At 36.0% G+C, this 22,293-nt stretch overlaps 1 protein-coding gene and 1 long non-coding RNA gene across 2 annotated transcripts in view; one reads left to right on the forward strand and one right to left on the reverse strand.

Annotated features, from left to right (window-relative positions):
- Positions 1–3,111, forward strand: part of LOC148945386 (methionine--tRNA ligase, mitochondrial-like) — a 73,592-nt gene extending 70,481 nt beyond the window's left edge. Inside the window, exon 8 of the mRNA XM_089099272.1 lies at positions 2,698–3,111. Within this exon, the coding sequence (XP_088955398.1) occupies positions 2,698–2,942 (245 nt within the window). The 3' untranslated portion in view covers positions 2,943–3,111. The remainder of the gene's footprint in view (positions 1–2,697) is intronic.
- Positions 3,112–11,424: 8,313 nt separating this feature from the next.
- LOC148945387 (uncharacterized) lies at positions 11,425–20,354 on the reverse strand. The gene is made up of 3 exons (XR_016142698.1): positions 20,268–20,354; positions 14,949–15,235; positions 11,425–13,047 (listed from the first exon to the last, which is right to left on the reverse strand). It is a non-coding gene; the product is annotated as an uncharacterized LOC148945387 (long non-coding RNA).
- Positions 20,355–22,293: the final 1,939 nt, after the last annotated feature.

The following is a 22,293-nucleotide window of genomic DNA, read 5'->3' on the forward strand; positions in this document are numbered from 1 at the left end:
ATATATATATATATATATATATATATATATATATATATATATATATATATATATATATATATATATATATATATATATAAATAAATATACTGATACCACTACTACTAAAAAGTCACTGCAGCATGAAGCCTCTAAGGCCAAAACAGCTGTAGACGCTCCTCCTCCGAATTTATTAAAAGCTTCACTCTTTACTACATCCGATGAAGTTACAGTTTTCTTGAATTCTTTCCTTATGGTCTCTTGGCGTCCTCATTCAGGGACGACCTGGTTTTCACTTGGTCCCATAACAATTTATACCAATCTGTCTTCTTTCGTCCATAAAGTGTGTTATAGCTCTCAACATTTCTTTTCATTTAACCCTAGAAAGTAGGATTGGATCACATTTTGTGCACAGCTTGTTGTTTGAAATACAGTGTGACAAACGGATATCTAAAACAATTGCTCTAAAAAACATCTAATAGATCTTCCTGTGCCATTTGGAGTGCCTTTTTTCCTTTTCACTCGGAAAAGAAAAAAGTGTTGTAGAAGGATTTGTCGGGAAAACTTGTATTGGGAAAATTTACTAGTGTCCCTTTTGAAGTTCAAGGTCATGCTGTTGAAAGTGTAAATATGAAGTAGCTTTGTTTATTTTTAACTAGTTTGTCTGTAATTCGGTATTATCGCTCATCTAATTTTTTTACGAATATTTTTCTTTCAAAGCATTTTGTACTTTTAAAAGCGACTAGTGTAATTTTTCCTGTTTTGTGGAATCAATCATTCTCTGTAAGACAATGGCTATCCCCTTTTTTTCTGAAAGCTGCCAGCCACCAAATACTTTTTGAAGTTGAATGACCCATTAAATTGGGTTTGATTTTAGGAAAATTGATCATCGTAGAAATTATACAATTAAAAACTATAAACAATTGTTGTAATAACACAGTGTTGAGAAAAAATTACACAATTAAGCATCGAAGAAAATATAAATCACAACATCCTAGAAAATTTACACATGAATTGATGCTAGGAAAAACGAAAGATTGTACCCAAGGAAATGTTTGATTTGGAACTGCCGTCAGAAACCGGGGCTTGGATTAGTAACATTTGGAGATTAGTAACACATATGCAATCAAAATTTTAAGATATCCATTTTGTTCAACGTAGTTAAAAGTCCTGGAAATTAGGTCTTCGAGGATGATACCCCCCCCCTCAAAATTTTGGAGTTAGTTTCAAAAGAGAAAATAGGCTAACCGTAATCCGGTTGTCTGCGACAGCAAATCTTCCACAAAATTATGCTACTTTCCTGTTGCTATTTGTGCGTTGCTCTGAAAATACAATACCCATGCAAAAAAGGATCTCGTTTCTATATATAAGGCTCTAAATAATCTTTCATCGATTGTTAACTTCTTTTATATAATTCAAGTTCTTAAAAGAAGCTTTTACAAAAAGAAGATAACGAAGAAGAACTGAACCACCGTTACTGAAGAACTGAACATAAGAACTGAACATAACTGAACATAACGAAGAAGAACTGAACATAAGTTAGAATCTTTATATGTTCAACCTTGTTGGAATTGTTTGCTTCTTAAATTCATGATATAAATTATTGTCAAGATGATTAATAAATAAGCTCTGTTTTGTTGTCACAAAAACAAAAATAAATAGGACGTCATCAACTCTTAAAACCAAATCTATTTCTCCTTTTTTATGTATGTTAATGGGGTTTTACTTAGCCCTGTCACTGTCTACGGGTTTAGGCGTTTACCCCCCCCCCCCCCCCCCTGTAACTGGACAGCCGTTAAGCAGCATAAAAAAAGGAGAGACTGGTTTATAAAGCAACGCATTAGTCTATTCAACTCTTTTATAACAATATCTATTAATATAAATTATTAATTATAGTTAATATAATTATCAATTATATGCAATATAATGACTCCCGAAATCTAGAACTAATAAGCCACAGTAAAAATATAGATATAGATATAATATAGATATACATATAGATATAAATATAGAATCCTGTTTTTTTCTCGTATTGATAATTTTAATCGACGATATGAATTTCTGAAGTTAATCTTCAACCCCAACACTACCTAGACATCTTCGCCTTCGATTTGTTTTTAAAACGATAAGCTGCAAGTGGCATCAAATTAAGTAAATTCAAATCATGTAAAAACATCCTAAAGCAAAATCAGTTTTATTATAGATAAATGTTACAAAGGCTGAAAAGCAATTATTTTTCTTTGTCTCGAGCTCTTAACACCCATCAGAAAAAAAATTGATTGTTTTATATATTATTAACCAAAACAGAACAGATTTTTAAATGGCCTTTGCAGCTGAACTTCATTAATTTAAATATAACCAGAGTTTGATTAACGAGAGTTGTACGCGAATTGAATGCAGCAAGTTATAGTTGGTTTTGTTATAAATCCCTCGACATAAAGTACTTACAATAACATTTAATACATGCATAAACCCAAAAGCATTTTTTTTAGTACTAATTTTTTTGTTTAATACGTTATTCTTCGTCAATATAAATTGACCCTTGCATGTTTCATGCCTCGCAACTTGCAACCATTCAATTTCATACAGAAAAAGTCCTTTAAAGGTCTCTAGAAGTTGTATTGACGTAGCTCAGCTATTTATCTATAAATTCATAAAAAATAATGTTTATGGAATGTGTCTAGTCTGATGTATAATTCATTTTTTTTTTTTTTTCAGATCAGTTAAATGTACCTACTAGTCAAAGGACATGGAATCATGCTGTTTTTATTGAGCAAGTAGCAGAGCTGCCACTTGGAGCTGACGGGTCAGTCCTATTTGAGAAACTAGATTATGTTGAGCCAACCACTGCTGCCATAAATAAGCCAAATCTTGGTGCCAACGGACCAAAGAAAGAGAAACAGGAGAAAGAACCATCAAAGAAAGAGAAAAAGCAAAAGAAACAAAGTGCGAAGAAACTATGAAAGAGGAGAAAATAGGAAATGAAATAGAAGAAAAGACATTTGAAAGTAAAGAGGAAAAAAATGGGGAAGAAAAGATCCTTAATGAAACGCCTGAAGTGTTAAAGAAATAGGGGTCTGTGATTTATTTCAATTACAATGACTTTTTTTATAACTGTTTTTTACCATAACTTTTTATAAAAAAGATTTATGCAAAACATACGTATTTGACTTCAAATTTTACATTCTGAGGAGGATTGGGGAGCTTAAACCTCAATCCAGGGCATACTCTTCTTCAGAGTTCCTGTGGTAAAGCACGGACGGTTCAAAGAAGAGGTGAGGTGGTGGCCGCCCATAGCCCTGCGTTTGTGTGGGTCCCGGCACAGCCCTCTTAATACTAACGTATAGAAGGGTGGCGAAAAGCGATCGTAAATCTGACTGACAAAAAGTGGATAAATTTTGTCAGTTGTAAAATATCGCTTAAGAGAAAGGGTCCTGAAACTTACATTGCTGATCAGAGAGAAATTCACATAAAGTAAAAATTTGACTAAACTGGGTAAAAATACGTGTATATTTTTTGAAAACAGTGCTTCACATTCTATGGTGTAATTATATGGGACATGGAACGCTTCTCTGACGTGTTCCAAGGTGACCCAGTATAACAATGGTGTGGATTAATATCCGTGGCTGAAATAACATAAAGAACCGCGCAAAATTAAGTTGGCTCAAGGTCCTGCACATTCGTTAGGCCAATCCTGGTTAGAGATACTCTTGTAACTTCAGTTAGTCATTAAAGCTATTAGAAAGTTTCAGCTGGAATAAATATCTATTAGACATGGTCAAGGATTATGATATGTCTTTCCAGCTCTAAGTCGGTGTAAAAAACGGTCAAAGTGAGCTTTAGTCTAGAAAGCTTCTCGTGTTGAATGCTGGCATGAAATACACTAGTAATGAATAAATAGACAAATCCGTACCTATTCAACCCTTTAACCAGCCTTTGGTTCATACTGCTGCATTTTCACACGAAAATGCCGATCTGATCAATTTTTCACGATCCTACTGCCATCTGTCGTTCGTCCTCGCGTTATAACGGGTCGACGAATGCGTTAAGATTTTTGAACTCGCCTGTTAGAACGCATGCAGCAAAAAGCCCAGCGTAAAAATTTTAAAGATAGATCCTATTGAGAAATCACCTTCAGCGGTAAGATGTAAGCCAGTCACATAAGGTAAAAAAAGAAATATTAATCAGTTTAAACGTTATTTGGTTATAAAGGTAGCACAACAAAATCCTTAGCTTGCAAAAGGTTTTGCTCAGTCCCATTTTGGTTTTGTTTTGCCGGTTTGGGGTTTTCCCCACTTCTGCTAGCTGCTTTGCATGAGAAATGAAAGGAACGTCAGGGTCCCTTCCAAGGGAAGATCTGCGTGGAAACGCCGAGAACGAGCATCTATCTGAAAAAAATCCTATACCGAAAGTTGGCATAAAATATGCAGTTAAATACGGCGGTTAACTGCACATTGTAACCCGGTATTGCATCTTAAGTTTTTTATGCATTTTGGCGCGACTCAAAAATAGACGTCCAAACCACTTTTGGAGGCAAGGGGGGGGGTCTAACCGTCTCACTGTTAAAAATAATTTAAAATCATATTACGTCGACAGCCCACTTTCTGCAATATATCTAGTGTTTTTGTTAAAACTTTCATGTAGCCAGTCCACCCATGGAGTAAATAATTGTTGAATATTGTCGACGCAGTGATCGGTCATCTTTGGATTTTTGCTACGGGTCAGTAGTGAAGTATAGTGCTATGTATCTGACTCCCGCCGTAGTATATCTAGCCCTTAATTGGTAAAGTGAAGAAAAGTTACGTAAGTGGTCGGGTGGGGTCTTTTACCCTGAGGTAAAATCATGTTAGCAAAAGAAATAGTGAACATTTATCAGTTAGCGTTTACTGACCAAATAAGTGAGCACATTATTTTGAGTTTTAACACTGATAAAACAGATGTTCTACTATTTAACTATAAAGGAAAATAGAAAATCAACAAGTCTATCTGGCTCAGAAGTTCCTTTTGCTAGTACCCTTACTTACCTGTGTATGCCTATGGGAGCAAATCTGAAAGAAGCTACAAACCTGGCACTGAAAAAAAAAATATGGTTGTAAGATTGGGGCTGCGTATGCTTCCCTGGTCTCAAGCGGTTCGTATCTGTTGGGAGTTCACTGTTTTCAGTTATATATTAGCCTAACTGTTCCTCAGCTACTTGCCATTAATAATAATTTATTTATTACCCACTATAAAAAAGAAGCGGAGTAAATTATGGTGCGCAGTAAGACCTGCAGACAACGACAGCTTTCCCGCAAGCACAGTCACTTTTTCCCGTAAATCAGGGAGGCCGAATCGCGATATTAGATGCCGGTTCCGGAACCACGGAGGGAGGCACAAAAGGTACCGAGAAAATTAAAAATAATAAGTCCGGATAGATTTCAGATCTTTAGGCTTCAGAATTGGAAGAAAACCACATAGAAAAAGAATAGAATCATCGCAAAACGAAGAATATAATTTCCCAAGCGCTTTTCTATTGTACGTCCCTCTATTTGCAACAATTTTTGAATATCCTTTCTGAATTTTTTTTTTTTTTTTTGCATTATAAAATTTAAGTGCCTCAAGTGTTTTGAGATTATTAGCAATGTGAAGACCAAGCCACCGAAAAGAAAAGGCACAGGGAACAGAGACAAAACCACAGTTAAGTGGGAGACTCCCACTTAAATTAAACGAAGTATATTTACACTTATCAACGTTTAACATAATCCCAATCTATCTGAACTGATCTGAGATCCAGCTGACAGAATGTGAGAGCCCAGCCCTAGAACGACTGACAAGGAGAACATCGTCCGCATAAGCAAGATACGAGATATTAATTCCATAAGAAATAAAATTCGAAGGCAAAGATGAAAGGATAGGAGCAATACATGACTTAAAAATTGTTGGAGAAAGCACACCACCTTGACGGACCCCACGCCGAAGAAACACCTTTGAATCAGAAACTACTCCATTACATTTTACCCGAATAAAAGAGTTAGAATACCAGTACCGTAACAAAACAAGAATAGAAAAGTTAATATTGTTGGAGAAAAGGGAATAGAGTGCATGTGAGTGGACTATACTATCGAAAGCTTTCGAAACATCAAGAGCACAGATATGAAGAGGAGGTTTATTATTAACAGATTGCAACAGGAGGAACGCTAGAACACGATGGGCGTGCTGACATCCCAGTCTTTTTTGAAAGCCTAATTGGTTTTCACCAAAATCAACACTTTCTGAAATGAAAGGGAGAAGAATATATTCAAAAATTTTGCTAAGATTGCACGAAACAGTAATTGGTCGATAAGAACTACACTCTGACAAAGTTTTTCCACGCTTCGAAACCGAGGTGATTGTGCCACAGAGAAAACTGTCGGGGACCATAGAAGTAGATAAACACATCTGGAACAGTAGCTGAAGGTGATCTATCAAAGTTGGACAAACTACTTTTAGATGATAAGAAGAAATTCCGTCTTGATCAATAGAGCTAGATTGTATGTTCTTAATAGCTTGACTAATATCAACAGTAGAAACTGGTAATACATTACACCGAGAGAAAAAATTAAGCAAACACGACTCAAGAAGATTGCTAAAAAACTTTTCAAATTCCTGGTTCACCTTGTCGAAAATATCATCACAATATAACACCCAAGTATGAACTGCTATAGGACTTTCAGAAAACTCACTAATAAGCTTATCCGAATTCAGAACATGCGACCACTCCTTTCTCGACGCAGGAAAATCAAAACCAAGATAATTCCCTCGACTGCCATAAACGTTTTTTATAAGCACGCTTGGTACTTTGCTTCAGATCGAAGGCAACTCCTCGATTTGGCCGACCGCAAGACAACCATATTCGTAGACAAAACTTAGCTTTATTTTTTACAACTTTTAATTCTGGGTCCAAAATCCATTCTGGTTTTCTAGTTTTAATTGCTCATTGCTCATGTTTGGTCTTTTTTTTTAACTGTGGTTAGAGAAAACAAGTTCCCGAAATTATTCCGTATATGAAAGGGCTGTGCCCTCCTCAACGCCTCGCTCTTCACGCTAAAGTTTGACTTTCTCACAACTCTTTTTTCTTAACAATGAAAACTTTAGCGTAAAGAGCGAGGCTTTGAGGAGGGCACAGCCCCTTTCATATACGGAATAATTTCTGTTCGGTCTAAGTTTTATTGTCGCTCCTTACTTTCAGTTTAAAAAACTTTTTTTTATTTTATTTAAATGCTGCAAAAGCAGGGGGTTTGGGAGGCGGCAGCCCCCCAACTGTACCTCCTAATCCCTGTGCGTTTTAAGGTTCGAACTTTTGACTCAGCCTCTTTTACTCTTTAGAAAACGTAGTTTTTTCAAATAATTTCTGCACATTTTTGTACAGTTTATTACTTATTATTGCTTGACTAACTGTTAGCTGATCGTTTCAGGAGTTAAAGTGGGGGGCTGCCGCCCCAAACCCCCTCTCTTCAAGATTCTTGTGTTAAGGCTTTTAATTCCTGAATACTCAAATCAAATGCACAGTAAGATTTTCTTTTTTCAACTTGTCTTCGAGCATGCGGGTATACGGCATGTTATCAAAGCAGTGGAGACTTGCCTGTAACCTGAAGGCCGACTGTGATATTCTTCTGGAGACGCCTGTTGAGCCGAAGGATTTAATAGATTGGATTTAAAAAAGAAACTCAGTTTCTTTTTTAGACTTTAAATTCAATATATAAAAAATTCTCTGACAGGGAATCGAACACGGGTCTTCAGCCTGACAGTTAGGAGTAGATATCACTATACCACAGAGGCAATTTTTAAGTTATTTTTAGCCTCTAGAATCTATTTTTGACGCAAGGAAATCCCCACAAAACTTGATATTTTTTTTTTGGAAAACAGGGAAGGAATGATCGGATTGAGCTGAAATTTCGAGGATAAGCTCCCAGGTCCCAGAAAAGCTTATCCTCTAAATTTCAGCCTGATCGGACAACGTTAAAGGGGGGGCGTTGGGGATAAAATTTAACATGTGCGCTGATGGGGAAACAAGGTTTTTCGTAAATGTAAATTTGGGGGATAATTTTTTTGTTCTGAAAATATCCAAAGGCCATAACAGGTCTAATTCCACTTTGAATGAGTCCTTATTCACCCAGGTCTGTTGCCAACTGTGGCCTGTAGGCGTGGCTAACAAAAAAAAAAGAGAAATGAACATTAAGTGGCTATATCTGTTTTTTTGGAAAACAGAGAAGGAGTGATCGGATTGTGCTGAAATTTCGAGGATAGGCTCCCGGGCCACAGTAAAGCTTAGCCTCCAAATTTCAGCCCGATCGGACAACGTTAAAGGGGGGCTGTGGTGGGAGGGTCGAAACTTCCGGCCCTGTTTACCCCATGAAGATAAAGTCGGAGGAGGATGAAATTTTGCACGTTTCTTAGTTTGAGCTTGGGCTATAAAATGCGATCACCGTTGTCTCTCTGCGACCTCTAGGACCGGAAATCGCTTAACATTGTGGTGGGTCGCCTCTTTAAAGAGGCACAAGTGTGCCTCCTTGATATCTGCAAAATGACGAGGACCAGTAGTTTGGGATTTAATAGGAGCAAGCCAGCAGGAAAAAGCCCGCCCATTTAAGGCTGCACGGACTCTATGGTATATTTTTGAGTGATATCTATTGGGGAAAGGAGATGAAGTGGGTTTCTTATTTTTCAGATGAATCTGACACTCTCGAGGGGTAATTGTCTCCGAATTGGCTTGTCAATATTTAGGAAAATCTTGCAATCATCAGCACAATGATTAAGCATAGTAACTTGAGTGCTTTGGGGTATATCAGAGCCAACTGCCATATTACTGCACTTCTTTGTCAGCTTTTTTATAATCTCATCAAAGGAATCGAATTCCAGGCTCATATTTCTATCCAATTAATAGTCCTTCCTTAGCATTGCTAGTATTCTAGCCAACCATAATTGTCCCTAAACAATTATGGCCGGCTCAAGTTTTCCATATTACCGATCCATTTTATACATTTATTTTAGAAGCCGACTCCATGCCAAAACCTACTTTAAACATTTTCCATGCTGGATCACAAGCTAACGCAAATAATTCTTTCCATCCACAAGCTGACTTTTTCATTTAATTTTTGTGTTTGGGGTACAGACGTGGAATGTATCAAAAATACCTCCTAACTGAAGCATTTTTTCGTTGCTAAAGAAGTGGAAGGTTTTCGTAATCTAATTTATTAGTTATGGCATTCAGAGCTAGGCCCTCGTCAAGAAACGAACTTTTGAAATAAGACATTTTTCTTTTTATTGCTGATCAACGTTTAGAGCTAATAAGTGTACATTTCACAATTTTTTTTTATTTTTTGTAATGGGGCTCCTCTAAGTCATTGAAATTTCCATTGGAAATAGCAACTTTGTTGTGATACGCATTGAAGAAAAAGTGGAATATGTTTTCTCAAAATATGCTAAGTCCTTGTTCGTACTAAAACTAATTTAAAAGGTAACAGGGCATGTGTGCTCTTTCACATGTGGTCTACCGGTATATACTGGTACTGTCCACTTCTTAGTAAAGAATTGTATCACTTTTAGCAATGTGATACCGTTCCTTATTGCCTGTCTTTTCAACTGGCAGGATTGGAGAACCGATGTAGAGGATCTCCGAAGTTGTAACGTCCTTCTACTACTGACTTTCAGCTCAAAATGCTCAAAGCATTTTGTTAACTTTCAGCTCATAGATAAGCATACTGCATGTTGTTAGCTTGACCTTGATAAGTTTCAAAACCTTTCAGTGAAGAAGATAGAAGTTAAAATTTCTGTATAAATATGTACTGTGTTGTGAATATGTGAAGTGGACTTGTCATCAACAAGTATCCCCACCCTTTCAACTGCTTTCTAGCAGAGGTAAGCATGTTGTACCTCGATGAAATTAAAACATGCAGTGTTTTCAAACTGCATAAATTTTAGCAAAAAATAGGTCGTTTCTCTAAACAATATCACTACCTTCTTTTTAGCAAAAAATTTAGCATGCTGCGATCTGTTTGAAAAGTAACATTCAAGAGTTTTTTTTTGTATATGTGTATGCCCAGACAGAAATTAGGCCCTATGCACTTCCAAGACTACCTCACACAGCCAAGTTTTCCACATATTTAGAGGGATTTTACCTTGAAGTGTATATAGTACCCTTGAGTAATGGGACATAAGATGATTGTCAGGGGCATAATATCAACCCCAACCCCTCCCCAAACCACTGATTTGCTCCAAAAAAAGGAAAAAGTAATTTTGGGTTAAGGAAAAAAAATGGGTGGATTCTCAGTGGTGTTTACCACTTCCCGAGTTTCACCTACATTCCCTACCAAAGTGTACACTCGCTGATTTTGATAGGAGCAGGTCAAAGAGGTGTCACAGTCCATGCACTAGCAGGCTTTAAGTTTCCTTATTCGGGGATTACGCTCTATTGTGACCTTCAAGCAAGAAGAGTTTTAAAATTGCGCTAATTGGTTCACCTTTTTTCGTTTCCAGTACATACATTTCAGGGTTGGGAAAGTTTAGTTATCCAACGATATAAAACAACAATGCTAGGTAATGACGCAGTTTCACAATTATTGTCATGTGGCAAAATATAGCCTTGGTTTGCCACATTACATTCTAAAATGTTTGAAGTAAAAACAGATTATATTAGGTTATATGTTTTGGGGCAAAGTACTAAAGAATTAGCTGTATACATGGCCCATCTCAGAATTAACAGTACTGGTTGGGTGTCAGAAAATAGAGAATAAGCTTGGATTTAAAAAACCAACACAGGGGGATATATTTTTAGAACTAATAAGATTGGTTGGGTGTCAGAAAATAGAGAAATAGTTAGTTTTATGAAAACAATACAGTGTAATTTAAGACTGTCTTTAATTAACATTTATTTTTTTTAGAAGAAAGATGCGTTTTGGGTAATCGTTTTAAAGTTTTAAAGGGTTGACAACCGCGGCATGTAACTGATGAAGAAAACGATCAGTATTTCTCTTACAATATTTTTGTTGACAAAACTTCCAAAAACACAACATTGCCCTATTAAGGTAAATCGAACAGAATGCGTCGAAATTGTCGTCGCAGATATATAGTATGTCTCCTTAAAACCAAAATGCTTAGTTGATTGTTTCTATCTGTTTTGCAGCGCTGTCCCGCAGCAGATTTTTAGCAGCACCTCTTCGTTCTTAAAATATTCAAATTTCTAGTTTTTTTCCTAAACACATTGCATATATTTTTCTTGCTTGCAAACATAAATACGAGTTCTTAATACCTAAGTTGTTCCAAGAAACACCTTCATTGTAAAACCGAACTATCCGTAACATAACTCGGATAATTTTTATTCTATTGCTCTTAATAAAATGTGCCGTGCACCATGCCGCCTTTTGAATTTCAGTCAATATACGTGAAGTATCCCTTTCTATATAACTAGACAGTAAGAAAATTCCAGACTTGGGTCCATACACGTTTATTTTTAAACTATTACAAATATGTACGGCTTTTATTTTTTTCCATCTATACTAATTTTTTTTTTTAAATATAAACACTAATACTTGGGCAATGGAACACATCCATCAGTACAAGGCTAGCAAAAACGACTAATCTAACAACTTTGCACTGATTTAATAGGGGCTAACATGGCGGGGATTCGCGCCTAAACAGGATAGAGAAGAAACAGTAAATATACAATTAAAATACAAGATATAATCTTTCATTAGTAATACCAATTCTGGCATTAAGCCAGAATTAGCAGTGAAAGACACATGTAACTGGCAGCTCCTTGCTGGTTTTGATGCATCATAATGACGTCATCATTATGCAATACACGAAACACATTCACTCCCCAGCTAAAGCAGAGAATAACACCTCGCCTAAAAATTTTGGAAATCGCGAAACGCTTTAACATGAAGAAAATTTGGTAATTGGGAAATACAAGATTGAGAATTATCAGTCATAGATTGCTTTTTGAAGTTGTACTATTTTAGATAACATTGTAGCTAAAACTAAAAAAATTTAATGAGCCCAGATTTTGAAGTTAAAATTAGTAAGCTGTTAGTAGAAAACGAAGCGAGAACTATAGCCGTTGTTATTCTGCTAATGAAATTGGACCCCCAAATTTAATCAGAGGGACCTTATTCTAAAAGAAGTCCATTTTAACATTTAATTTGACTTAATCTTGACATATGGATTTTTTTTATTTATTCTAGAAATGATATTCCCCACTTTTGCCAGCGCTGACTCACTCCCACGTTTGAAATCATTCATCAAAAGGCAGCAAATTATGAGCTAGTCTCGAGGACGTCGTTGACCGTCCGAACAATTAAAGGAACACTAATAATAAATGACCTAGAAGACCTTCGATCCGGTGTTCAGTTGAAAACTGAACAAAATGACTGCACTAAAACCTAAAATTCCCAGTAGTCACAGCTAGCAAGCTGTGGCCACTAGTCTAATAACTACTTGATAACTTCGAACCGAAAGCATAGCTTCAACCTATGAAAGGTTAACCCGCTTAAATGAGTGCGAAAATCTAGCCTACTTCACTGGCAGTGTGTTCATGACGTAAAGAAACCAGGCAGTTAGATTGGCTAACATCCACGCAACTTTCCACTTATCGTTGCTTGTGGTACACGAAAGAATAGAATTCAAGGAAATTTATATAATTCTTAGGGACGGAAAACAATGAAATGGTGAAATGTCACCATTGATGAAATGTCTTATAATCTTCAAAAGAACTGACTCATTTGGAAGTTGTTGTAAGAATTTAAAACTGTAAATTATGCAAGAATGGCGAGATGGAAAGTTGAGCTTTTATTAAGAATGGTCGGATGGAAAGTTAGGCTTCAATTGCCAATTAATATGCGGGTTACTTTGGCGTCAGTACTCAACATTAAAATCAACTCTAAATTTTAAATCTAACAATTCGACTCCGGAAAAAGAAAAGAAAATATGGCAATAACGAAGCTTTCTAACGACTGTTCAACCCCTGGAATAGCACATCAAATTCAGCTGATGGAGGGCTGGTAACATCTGTATCTGCGGCGGATTTCAGTCTTGCACTGAGTTTCAATAATCCTGGAAAAAAATTTAATGAGATCTAGTTTGTCTCGCTTCGTTTCGAAAAGGGTTTTCCAGAATAGCTTTAATCAGCAAATTCTTTCCGGTAGTCAAATTGAGTCAAAACGTTCTCTTATAAAAGAACCTTTTTTTTGGGGGGGGGGTCACCTGATTATTGTGTCAAAGGGGGTCTGACAACTTGAAAGACTAGGTTAATTAGAAAAACTGAAGCAGTACTGAAAAATAGTTGTTAAAAACTGAAGCAATACTGGAAAATAGTTTTGGTTCCAGGACTTTTTTTTAAGAAAAAAAGCAGTGGCAACTTCTTAGAGTCTAGGAACTGGTGCTAGCGTCTAAAAAATCACATACGCCATTTGCGCCATTTGAGGTTTGCGCCATTTGCGTTTCTTGGCATTTTTCAAGCTTTATACTTGCGTTTTTCTCAAAAACCGAGATCCAGACGCTTATTACAACATTAATTTTGCCAATCACACTAATTTTGTTTTATTATTACACTGAAAAAAAAACTGCAAAAAGCTGGATTACTGCCAAAAATTTAGAGCATCTCAAAATATACTTTCGTTGTTTTTTGTTCTTAGACTTCAACATCTTACAACTCAAATCATTCGGCAAAAAGTGTAAAAAATCGAAAACAGAAGCGAGTAAAGAAGTTAATACTTGATAATTGCAAGCTAGAACTTAGGGCCTTTATTCACGGTCTAGAAAGTGAACTCTTAAAGAAGAAAGGAAGTTATCTTTGCATCATCAATTCAAATTTTGCCCCAAAAGAGTCTGGTTGCGTTGAACCAGACATCGTGATCCCTCAAGGTAAAACCCATTTCCGAGAGGTTTCAGGCGCTTATAAAGTTCCTACAAATTTGTTTTCATAAACTTTGGTATTAAGATCAATCGAAATACCAAATGGCAATTTTTCTCACAGATAGTTTTTTAAGCGCATTTTTAAACTTCTGGTTACTAAGGACTGTGGTTTAATATTTACGAAATTGCTAAGCCCAAAAAAACAAGGAATTGAAAACATTTGGTAGTTGGTTTTCGACCATGTAGATTTGTACGGTACCCTTTTCATGCTGCGTAGTCTTTCCACTCTAGATATGGCACAAAAGTGCAATTTTTGGTACCATATGGAATTTTCTGACAGTGTTATAAAGGCGAATTAATAAAAAAACATAAAATATAAAAATTCTCTTTTAAATAGGACCTTAAACAGTTCTCTACGGTGCTGCAGCTGCCCGCTAATTTTGTTAGTCAGTAGACAAATTTATTGGAAAGTATTAAGGGGGCTGGCAGGGGGAATATACAAGAGGGGGATTGCAGACCCAAGGCTTAGGGTCTTCAACCTTGGAGATTACGAGAGCTTTTTTAATTCTTCCCAGACTTTCCATTACAGAAACAGCACCCAAAGGGCAGCTTTTGGATGCCAGGTAGCACTTTATGATGACGTTATCAAGTCACATTTATAAAAAACGATTAGATATAAAAAACGATTTTCAAATGAGCGATTCAACAGCTCTCTGATGTTTCAGTGCCACGCAAGCAGCGAAGAAAAATAAAGGAAAAAGAGGACTTTTGCAAGCTGACCAAATGGTCTGCATAGCACAGGTATGAATCTCCTGATTTTCTGCCTTCGACTGGGACTAATGTGAGGTTGAAGGCAAATCATCCGATGCTTGTTGTGTTTTCCCCCCAGATTTCTTTAGGTGCTCATTTGAAGCTTGGTTGACTCTTGCCTGAGATTACAATCACGCCACTGACCCCTTATTCCAAATCAAATAACCGGCGATACCATGACTCTAACCCCCTCTGCCTCACGAGCAAAGGATTTCATATCTAGCGCGCTAACAACTCGGCTCGGATGGCATTGCTAATCTACCACTAATAGGTCATTAGACAAAACTTACCTTCAAATGGTGGTTAACCAGAGATGAAACAACTAGTGGCAGTTTTGACAAAAGCCAGTGGAGTTGCAATACCAACGAAGGTGAGAACGGACTTCCTGCTGTTTTGTTATGTCCACTTCCATTGTCAAATATCGATGCAAGATTCGATCTCGTACTCTGCCGTAGAATACTTTGTTCTGAAGGTTGTGTAGTACGTGTTCAAGAATGGTATGTTGTGGGGTTTGCGTGGCTAACATGGCACTGGTAGTCCCAGCAACCGCCACTATAACATATCCAGGCTGACGCATCTAAAATAAAATAAAAAATATACAAGTTTCTTGAAAATAAACGAATAGCAAAATCTACCGTTTTTGGAATAGAGCGATACAATAATGCTGCTAAATACGGCGTTGTCGATATTGAAGATTCGTGTTATTTTTATTATTATTTCTTATGTACATATCCAGACCTGTTTCGAAATCACAACCGTAGGATTTGAGGTGTACAACTGACCAGATAATGAGCAATTCGGGCAGCGAAAGTTTGCTCCCATCTGTAGCGTTAGTTGCGTAGCGAACGTCAATTGCTAAAACGCTGGCTATAGCGGCAAATTTCTATATGCTGTTTAACAAAATGGTGGAATATGAAATTATACTGTCTTTAAAACCACTTGTGCTTGTTCATAGGAAAGAAAGCGATTGGATCAAAATTGCTTTTAATGACTTATTCTATAGTGATATTTTATCACTGTTCACCAGCATTTGACGGCAATTCCCAAACGCTAAGAAATCGCTTGTGACTAATGGTATCCGCTTGAAACAAGAAACAACTAAAACTTCAGACGAATGCGTTTTTTTTTATATTTTGCTAATAGAACTACTAAGTCTGTTACTTGTGTAACAAATAAAGACATACCTTACATTCATTGAATTAAACGCTTAGTTTTCTGATGTTTTTAGTCTTCATTAACTTCATTCTCTTCTGATGAGAGAAGTAAATTGATCATATTAAGAATAAGCACTAAAATTATCTTTTCAATACCAAAACAAACCAGACAGTAAAAAAAACTGAAGACTTGTTACTGCGTTTTCTAATACAACTGGTAGTATCTTGTTTGTGATTTAAGTCATCATCATTACGGATATTACAGAAGTGGTTGGTATTAATAAGGACCGGTACTTGTGCATTATAACTAAAGCGCTATACACGAAAGAAGTCAAGTCTTGTTAATGCCAATGAATAAAATAAAATAGGATGAATATATAATAGTTTGGAAACAAATTTAAGCTATATATTTGCACATTAGGGGGGGGGGGTGACCTAACCTAGGTACCTTCTCCCCCCTAAACCCCCAAAAATCGTTTAAATATTGTAAACTCAATGAGAAACCACGCTTTGCCATCGATTTATCTAGCAAATACCCGTTTGTCTGCTTTCGTGTCTAGTTTCCTTGTACAGTCTATAGCGCTGGTTTAGTTATAATGAACAAGTACCAGAGAACCTTTATGACCGAGAACTCGGGACACAAAGGTCCGAGAATTCCAAGGACCGATAACTGTTACTTTGTAAGCGGTGATTACTTTATGTCCGAGAACTTGACTGTACAAGTAATAATAATAAAAAAAAACATAAGGGAAGTTTATCTAGGAAAGTGACAAATTTATCGTTCGATTTTTGAAAATAGTCTAAAATGCCCTGTCAATTACAAATAGCAACAGATTACAACACTCAATTTGGAGAAAGTTCATGTTAAATAATCCCAATTAAATTTATTTAGCTGTATCCACCTACAACGAACTTGTAAATGATTTTTGTTTGGAATTGGCAAACCGTGCCAATTCCAAACAAAATTTTATAGAAAGGAATGATACATAATTACATATACTTCAAAAGAATTTACTTTTCATGGTGATTCCAAGTTTGTCAAATTCATTGAAATTAAAGTTACCTATCAGAAATTATTAGCATAAATATGCACACGATTTTAGAAGAGGAGATACCCTTAGGGGGGGGGGGTATTTCACAAAAGGAGCAACACTAAAAAATGCAGGAAACCCTCCTTATCCCCTAAAAAGGGGAAAACTGTCAATTAGATTCAATAACCTTTGTGAAAACTGTGTATAAATTTAAAGATGTCTTGAGAACCCTGGAGCCGAAGTTTCAAGCCAAATTCTAGAAAAATACAGAATTTTGTATTTTTCCTGTGAAGAACGGTCATAGATGTGTGTATTCGTATATTTGCTTGTTTTATTATGTTGGCTTTAATTAAGGGTGATCGTACCAAATATGTATCATTGGATATCAAAAGAGGACTCATTCGAATATGATTGGGTGGTGCGAGGAGAGTATTAAAGTGCAACTTCAGGTCCAATTTTTTTATTTAAGTTTCAGCGAGAAGTCCTTTAGCTAAATAAGAAAGCAAGGAGGGAGAATTTAACCCCGATTTCCTTTCTTTATAAAGAATATCTTTGGAATGTCCTTAATTTTCGAAAAAAGGAGGAAAAAAACTTGAGGAGGGGCTGTGATCTTAAAACTTACATTATGTGATTAAACATGTTCCAGAACCGTTTAGCGGAATTTTCAAGCTCCACTATATACAAAATTTCGTGTTTATCTTTGACCCGAACAGTTACATTTTTTCGTCTTTTTGCCAGGGATCATAGTATCAAACCAGTGGTCGCAGGATATCGAAAAATGGTTCATTCAAACAGGAAGGCGTTAAAACATGCAACCGTCAGGACATCCACAAAATCCGTCATAACATATACAAAAAAATCGGTCAGAACCACTAACCGTGACAACATCCAAAATTTTACAACTTTAGTTTTTTGGGGTTTAGGGGGGAAAATTTACCTAGATTAGGTTAGGCTACGTATTTAATATATACAATGTTTTACCCCCACCCCCTGATGTGCAAATATATAGCCGAAATTTGTTTCTGAACTATTATATACTTTTTACTATTATATAAACTTATGAATTTTTTGTTGACGTCCTGACGGTTGGATGTTATGTCGTTTGTTGCTTGTGACGGTTGTACAAAATGGTAGTACCCCCATTCAAACGGAAGTTGAAAGTTGTAGTGCCCTTTATACGTTAAAAAAGGAAGTCGCTCTACAGCAAGAACAATGCCTGCTATTTTGTGCTGTAAAAGAGCCCAAATAGGGCTAAAATACTATCCCGCGAAATTCTGAGATAGGTTCAAGAATCAGCTGATTTAGTTCACCTCCCAATTTTGGAGGTCAGAAGTCATTTCATAGGTCATGCAGCTTGGTGCAGTTGCTCGTGAGCATAGATGCAGTCCGTACAAATAAACAGTTATTATAAACCATCTATGCAAAATGCGGCCGGCTGCCTGATATTTAAAAGCACCTTATTTTATTAAATACAGAAATGGTAAAATTCTACTTTACCTACTTTTGGCTATCTTGGAAAGGGGTTAGGTTATGAAAATGAAACTGTCAGAGATGGGTCTACAGGCTAAAGTATGTTCCAGGAGGGTATTTTGAAGTACCTACCTCCACTCCTTCTCTCTAGAGGGTCCTGAAATTTGCCTACATGACAGGTCTACTACCTATTGAAATTTTGATAAAACGATATTTTACCTTAATTTTCAGTTATCAGTTTCTTTTTCTCTGGCTTTAGTTCTCAAAACGCAATTCTTGTTATTGAGTAGAATTTCAAGCCATATCAATATTTTTATTTCAACATTTAGGAAACGTATTTGCAAATCTTTAAAACCTTATAAATTGGGATAAAGTTGTGAAGCTGAAAACAATTTTGTTGTACTTCATTGGAGCAGAAGATTATTTTGCAAGGTTTCACTTTTTTAACAGATTTTTAAAGGTCATCTAAGGTCAGAACCCTCTAGAGGGAAGAGTGGAGGTAGATACTTCAAAATACCTTCCCGGGACATACTTTAGCCTGTAGACCTATCCCTGAAACTTTTACTTCCCTAACCTAACTCTTTTTCGAGATAGGGAAAAGTAGCTAAACTAGAATTTTATCGATAAAATAACATTTTTTATTCAACATTTAGCATAATCACTCAAGCAAAACAGGATATCTTGAGTCTATACACCGTAGACAGTTTTACAACGGGTCAATCAATGGAAAGAACTATTACCTTACCAGTGTCTGTTACGAACTAGCCTAGAAGAAAGTGAGCTACTCCGAAATTTCCGTGAAGTGACCGATTGCACATAAATCCAGACCAGTATCTCCAGGTATTTTTTATTCCCTCCCAATGTATTTCATTATTGCATTTCTTGTTTATTTTACTTGTATTTGGTTCAATCCCCATATATTTTGTAATTTAGTTATTTTATTTACTTGTATTTTATCTGTTTATATTTTTATATCTGGAATTATGTGAGAGGTTATTAAGTACAAATTTATTATTTATTATAAAAGTTTTGTATATGTAATATAATTTGTATTATGACAAGTGCTTAAATGAATTTTTTGATTCTTGTTCTTCAATGTAAGCAATTGCTGCAGGTGAATAACCCACTAACAATAGTAAGATAAGTGATACATACGAATTCAGTGAATATTGACTAAAGCGACACCCAAACAAGATAGTGACTACATAAGACACGGAAGAATCAAACCAATAGGAACACATGACTTAATGGTCGAACGTGTTAAACCCCAGACAGTAATCCACATAGCAGACGCGAGCATTAAGAGTTGAACAGGAAAACTCAGGGAAGTACCAAGGGATTTTTTTTTCAGGGGAAGAACAATAATAAAAAAAAATATGAAGGGAGAGGGGATAAATAATACAAAAATAACATTTGATAATTCGAATAAGCGCCCAAAAATTCAAGAGACTTTAGAATTTCGGGGTTTCCCTCTCCCCCATTACGTGCGTTCCTGGATGAATTATTCGGATAATACAAGGAAACTTCTGGAAATCAGAACAAGATGTGGGCTCAAAACTTTCTCTGCATGTCTCTATAAGTAGCACAATATTAGACCCTTCCCCAAACAAGAATCTAGCAACACTGAAAAGAGTAAACTAACCTTCCCCAACGTTGTAGCCGCTCTCTCTGAGGCAAAGTCCTGCTTTTTGGGCCGATTTAAGCACCAGCTCAGAGGTCAGCATATTACTTTTTTAACAGCAAAATCAAACGCGTTTTAAAAGGCAGATAAACTGCAGAAACTCAGCCTTCCTGTTTTTGAAGCACATTTATAGCATTTTTCAGTCATTTTTTCGTATTTACCCTTTCTCAGGGTATGAGCAGGATTTACGCTTATTCTTAAATTCTGTATGCTATGTTTATACCTATATTATAGTCACACTTAAACCTTCTTATTACTAAACATGTTTCTTACCATCTCCCTCCACGCTTAGGGTGCTATCCTCAGCAGAAAAGTGTTATGATCTCGTTAACAGCTTGGAGTCGACTGACCTGGTCTTCCATAATCTTACATTTATAAATCCCCGTATCAAAACAAAGTACCGCTACTCGTTACATCATTGACGTAATAGTTCAAGTTCAGGCACAAACAAACGCTTGCCTTTATTACGGTTCTAGGTCATTCCCCTTTCTTGATGACTTATTGGAATGGAACTAAAATCAGGTTTTTGTTCTTCAGTTTTGATCTTTTTTTAGAGATGAAAAAGGGATAAAATTGCGATCACTTACTTCTTTTTTTATAACTTTTTTTTTGTAATTTAAATACTTTTTTTATTTTATTCATGTACGAATATACAAAACTAAAAAAGTAGAACAGCAAAAGAAAAAAAAGAAACTAAAACAACTAAGACAAAGAAGTAAAATTACAAAAAATGATAAAAAAAAGAAAGATAGTAACAGCTAAAGAAAATTAAAACTTCGAAACTTATGTAATTATTATCTTTTATGTTTTTCTATTGTTCACAGCACTTTTTTGTCATACTTAACATAAGAAGGGTATAAGTTTCTGTTGTGAGTTTATTTGTTTTATGGATTTTACTATGCATACTTAGCAGGCAAGCACGAAGGATTTTTTGGGGGGAGGGGGGAATGGGGAATAATTAATAAAAACAAACTTGACTGGATAATTTGATTAAGAAGCGTCCAGAAATTCAGGAAAATTTAGGATTTTTGTGGGAACCGGCCTCTGGCGGTCCCTGCTTAAGACCCTGATACACGGTTACTTTTTAATTATTTATTGAAGCTTCTCATGCAGGGTTATATATAGGATTTTTTTCGGGCGGGGGGGGGGGGTGTACACAAGGATTTTTTCGGCAGATTTCCAAAAAGCTTTAAAAAATGCATAAATTTTTTTATATTCATTTTTGTTACATTTTTTACGAGTTGGACAAACATTTCAGAGGGGTTCAAACTCCCTACCCCCCACCCTCCTGGATACAACCTTGTTCTCATGTATTGTACTGTTAACTGGCTTTATTAAGTTAATAGTTTTTTTTTATCATTATTTATAATTTTTGGCAGTTACCAAGTGAGATCTCGGTTTTTCTGCTAAGTTACAAGCAACAACTCCCAATATTCTTCATATGTAAAAAATTAAAAGTAAAAACGAAGATATGTCTTTTACTCTTTTACGGTAAGTAACAGTGTTGCCACACAAGGCCGTATCCAGGGGAGGACTAGGGGGTTTGAACATACTACCCCCCCCCCCACCTAAAAAAATATTTGTCCGACTCGTAAAAAATGTAAAAAATTGAATATAAAGAATTTTTTGTACGTTTTTTAATTTTTTTGTATCCAACCCCTCTCCCAAAAGAAGAAATATTTCGTATCCCTCTCCCCCCCCAAAAAAAATCCTGAATACGGCCCTATTGCAACATATATTGTTTCAAAATGCACCGCCATAAAAGTGAAAATGGGCCGAATGAACGATCCCACCCCCCAAAAAATGCATCAAATTAAAAAAATTTAATGCGCAACCGCCTCAAAAAAGAACCCAAGTGGCGCAAACACCCACCATCTTACAACTCTGGTAAGCACTGCAGTAATCTTACTGATTTTTTCTTCTGTATTTGTGTTATGGAGCCATATTACTGATTTTAGTTTTTTGTTCTCTGGTGATCAGCTGTTAGGCTTAACTTGGTAACAGTAAGAAACAAAAAGTTGCAGATTTTTTCTAGTATGCAAATAATGAAACTGAAGAGAAAAATTCCTCTAAAGCTTGGAAAATTTGAAGTAATTAAAAAAAAATCGATGAAGATTATAAACAGGAAGGAAAGCAAAACTGTTCCAGATCCGAAAATAATGTTCTTTGGGAAATGTAGCGTTGGATTTGTGTAGAACATGGAGTGATTTCTTTGGTAACTTAAATCATACCTCTTCTAGGTTCTCAAAAAGTATTTCTAAGAATTTAGTTCTCAAGTTAAAAATTCCAATTATTTGGC

This window comes from Artemia sp. Qi Xiang Cuo, chromosome 13 (assembly GCF_049724085.1).
Source record: "Artemia sp. Qi Xiang Cuo chromosome 13, ASM4972408v1, whole genome shotgun sequence".
Taxonomy (NCBI): domain Eukaryota; kingdom Metazoa; phylum Arthropoda; class Branchiopoda; order Anostraca; family Artemiidae; genus Artemia; species Artemia sp. Qi Xiang Cuo.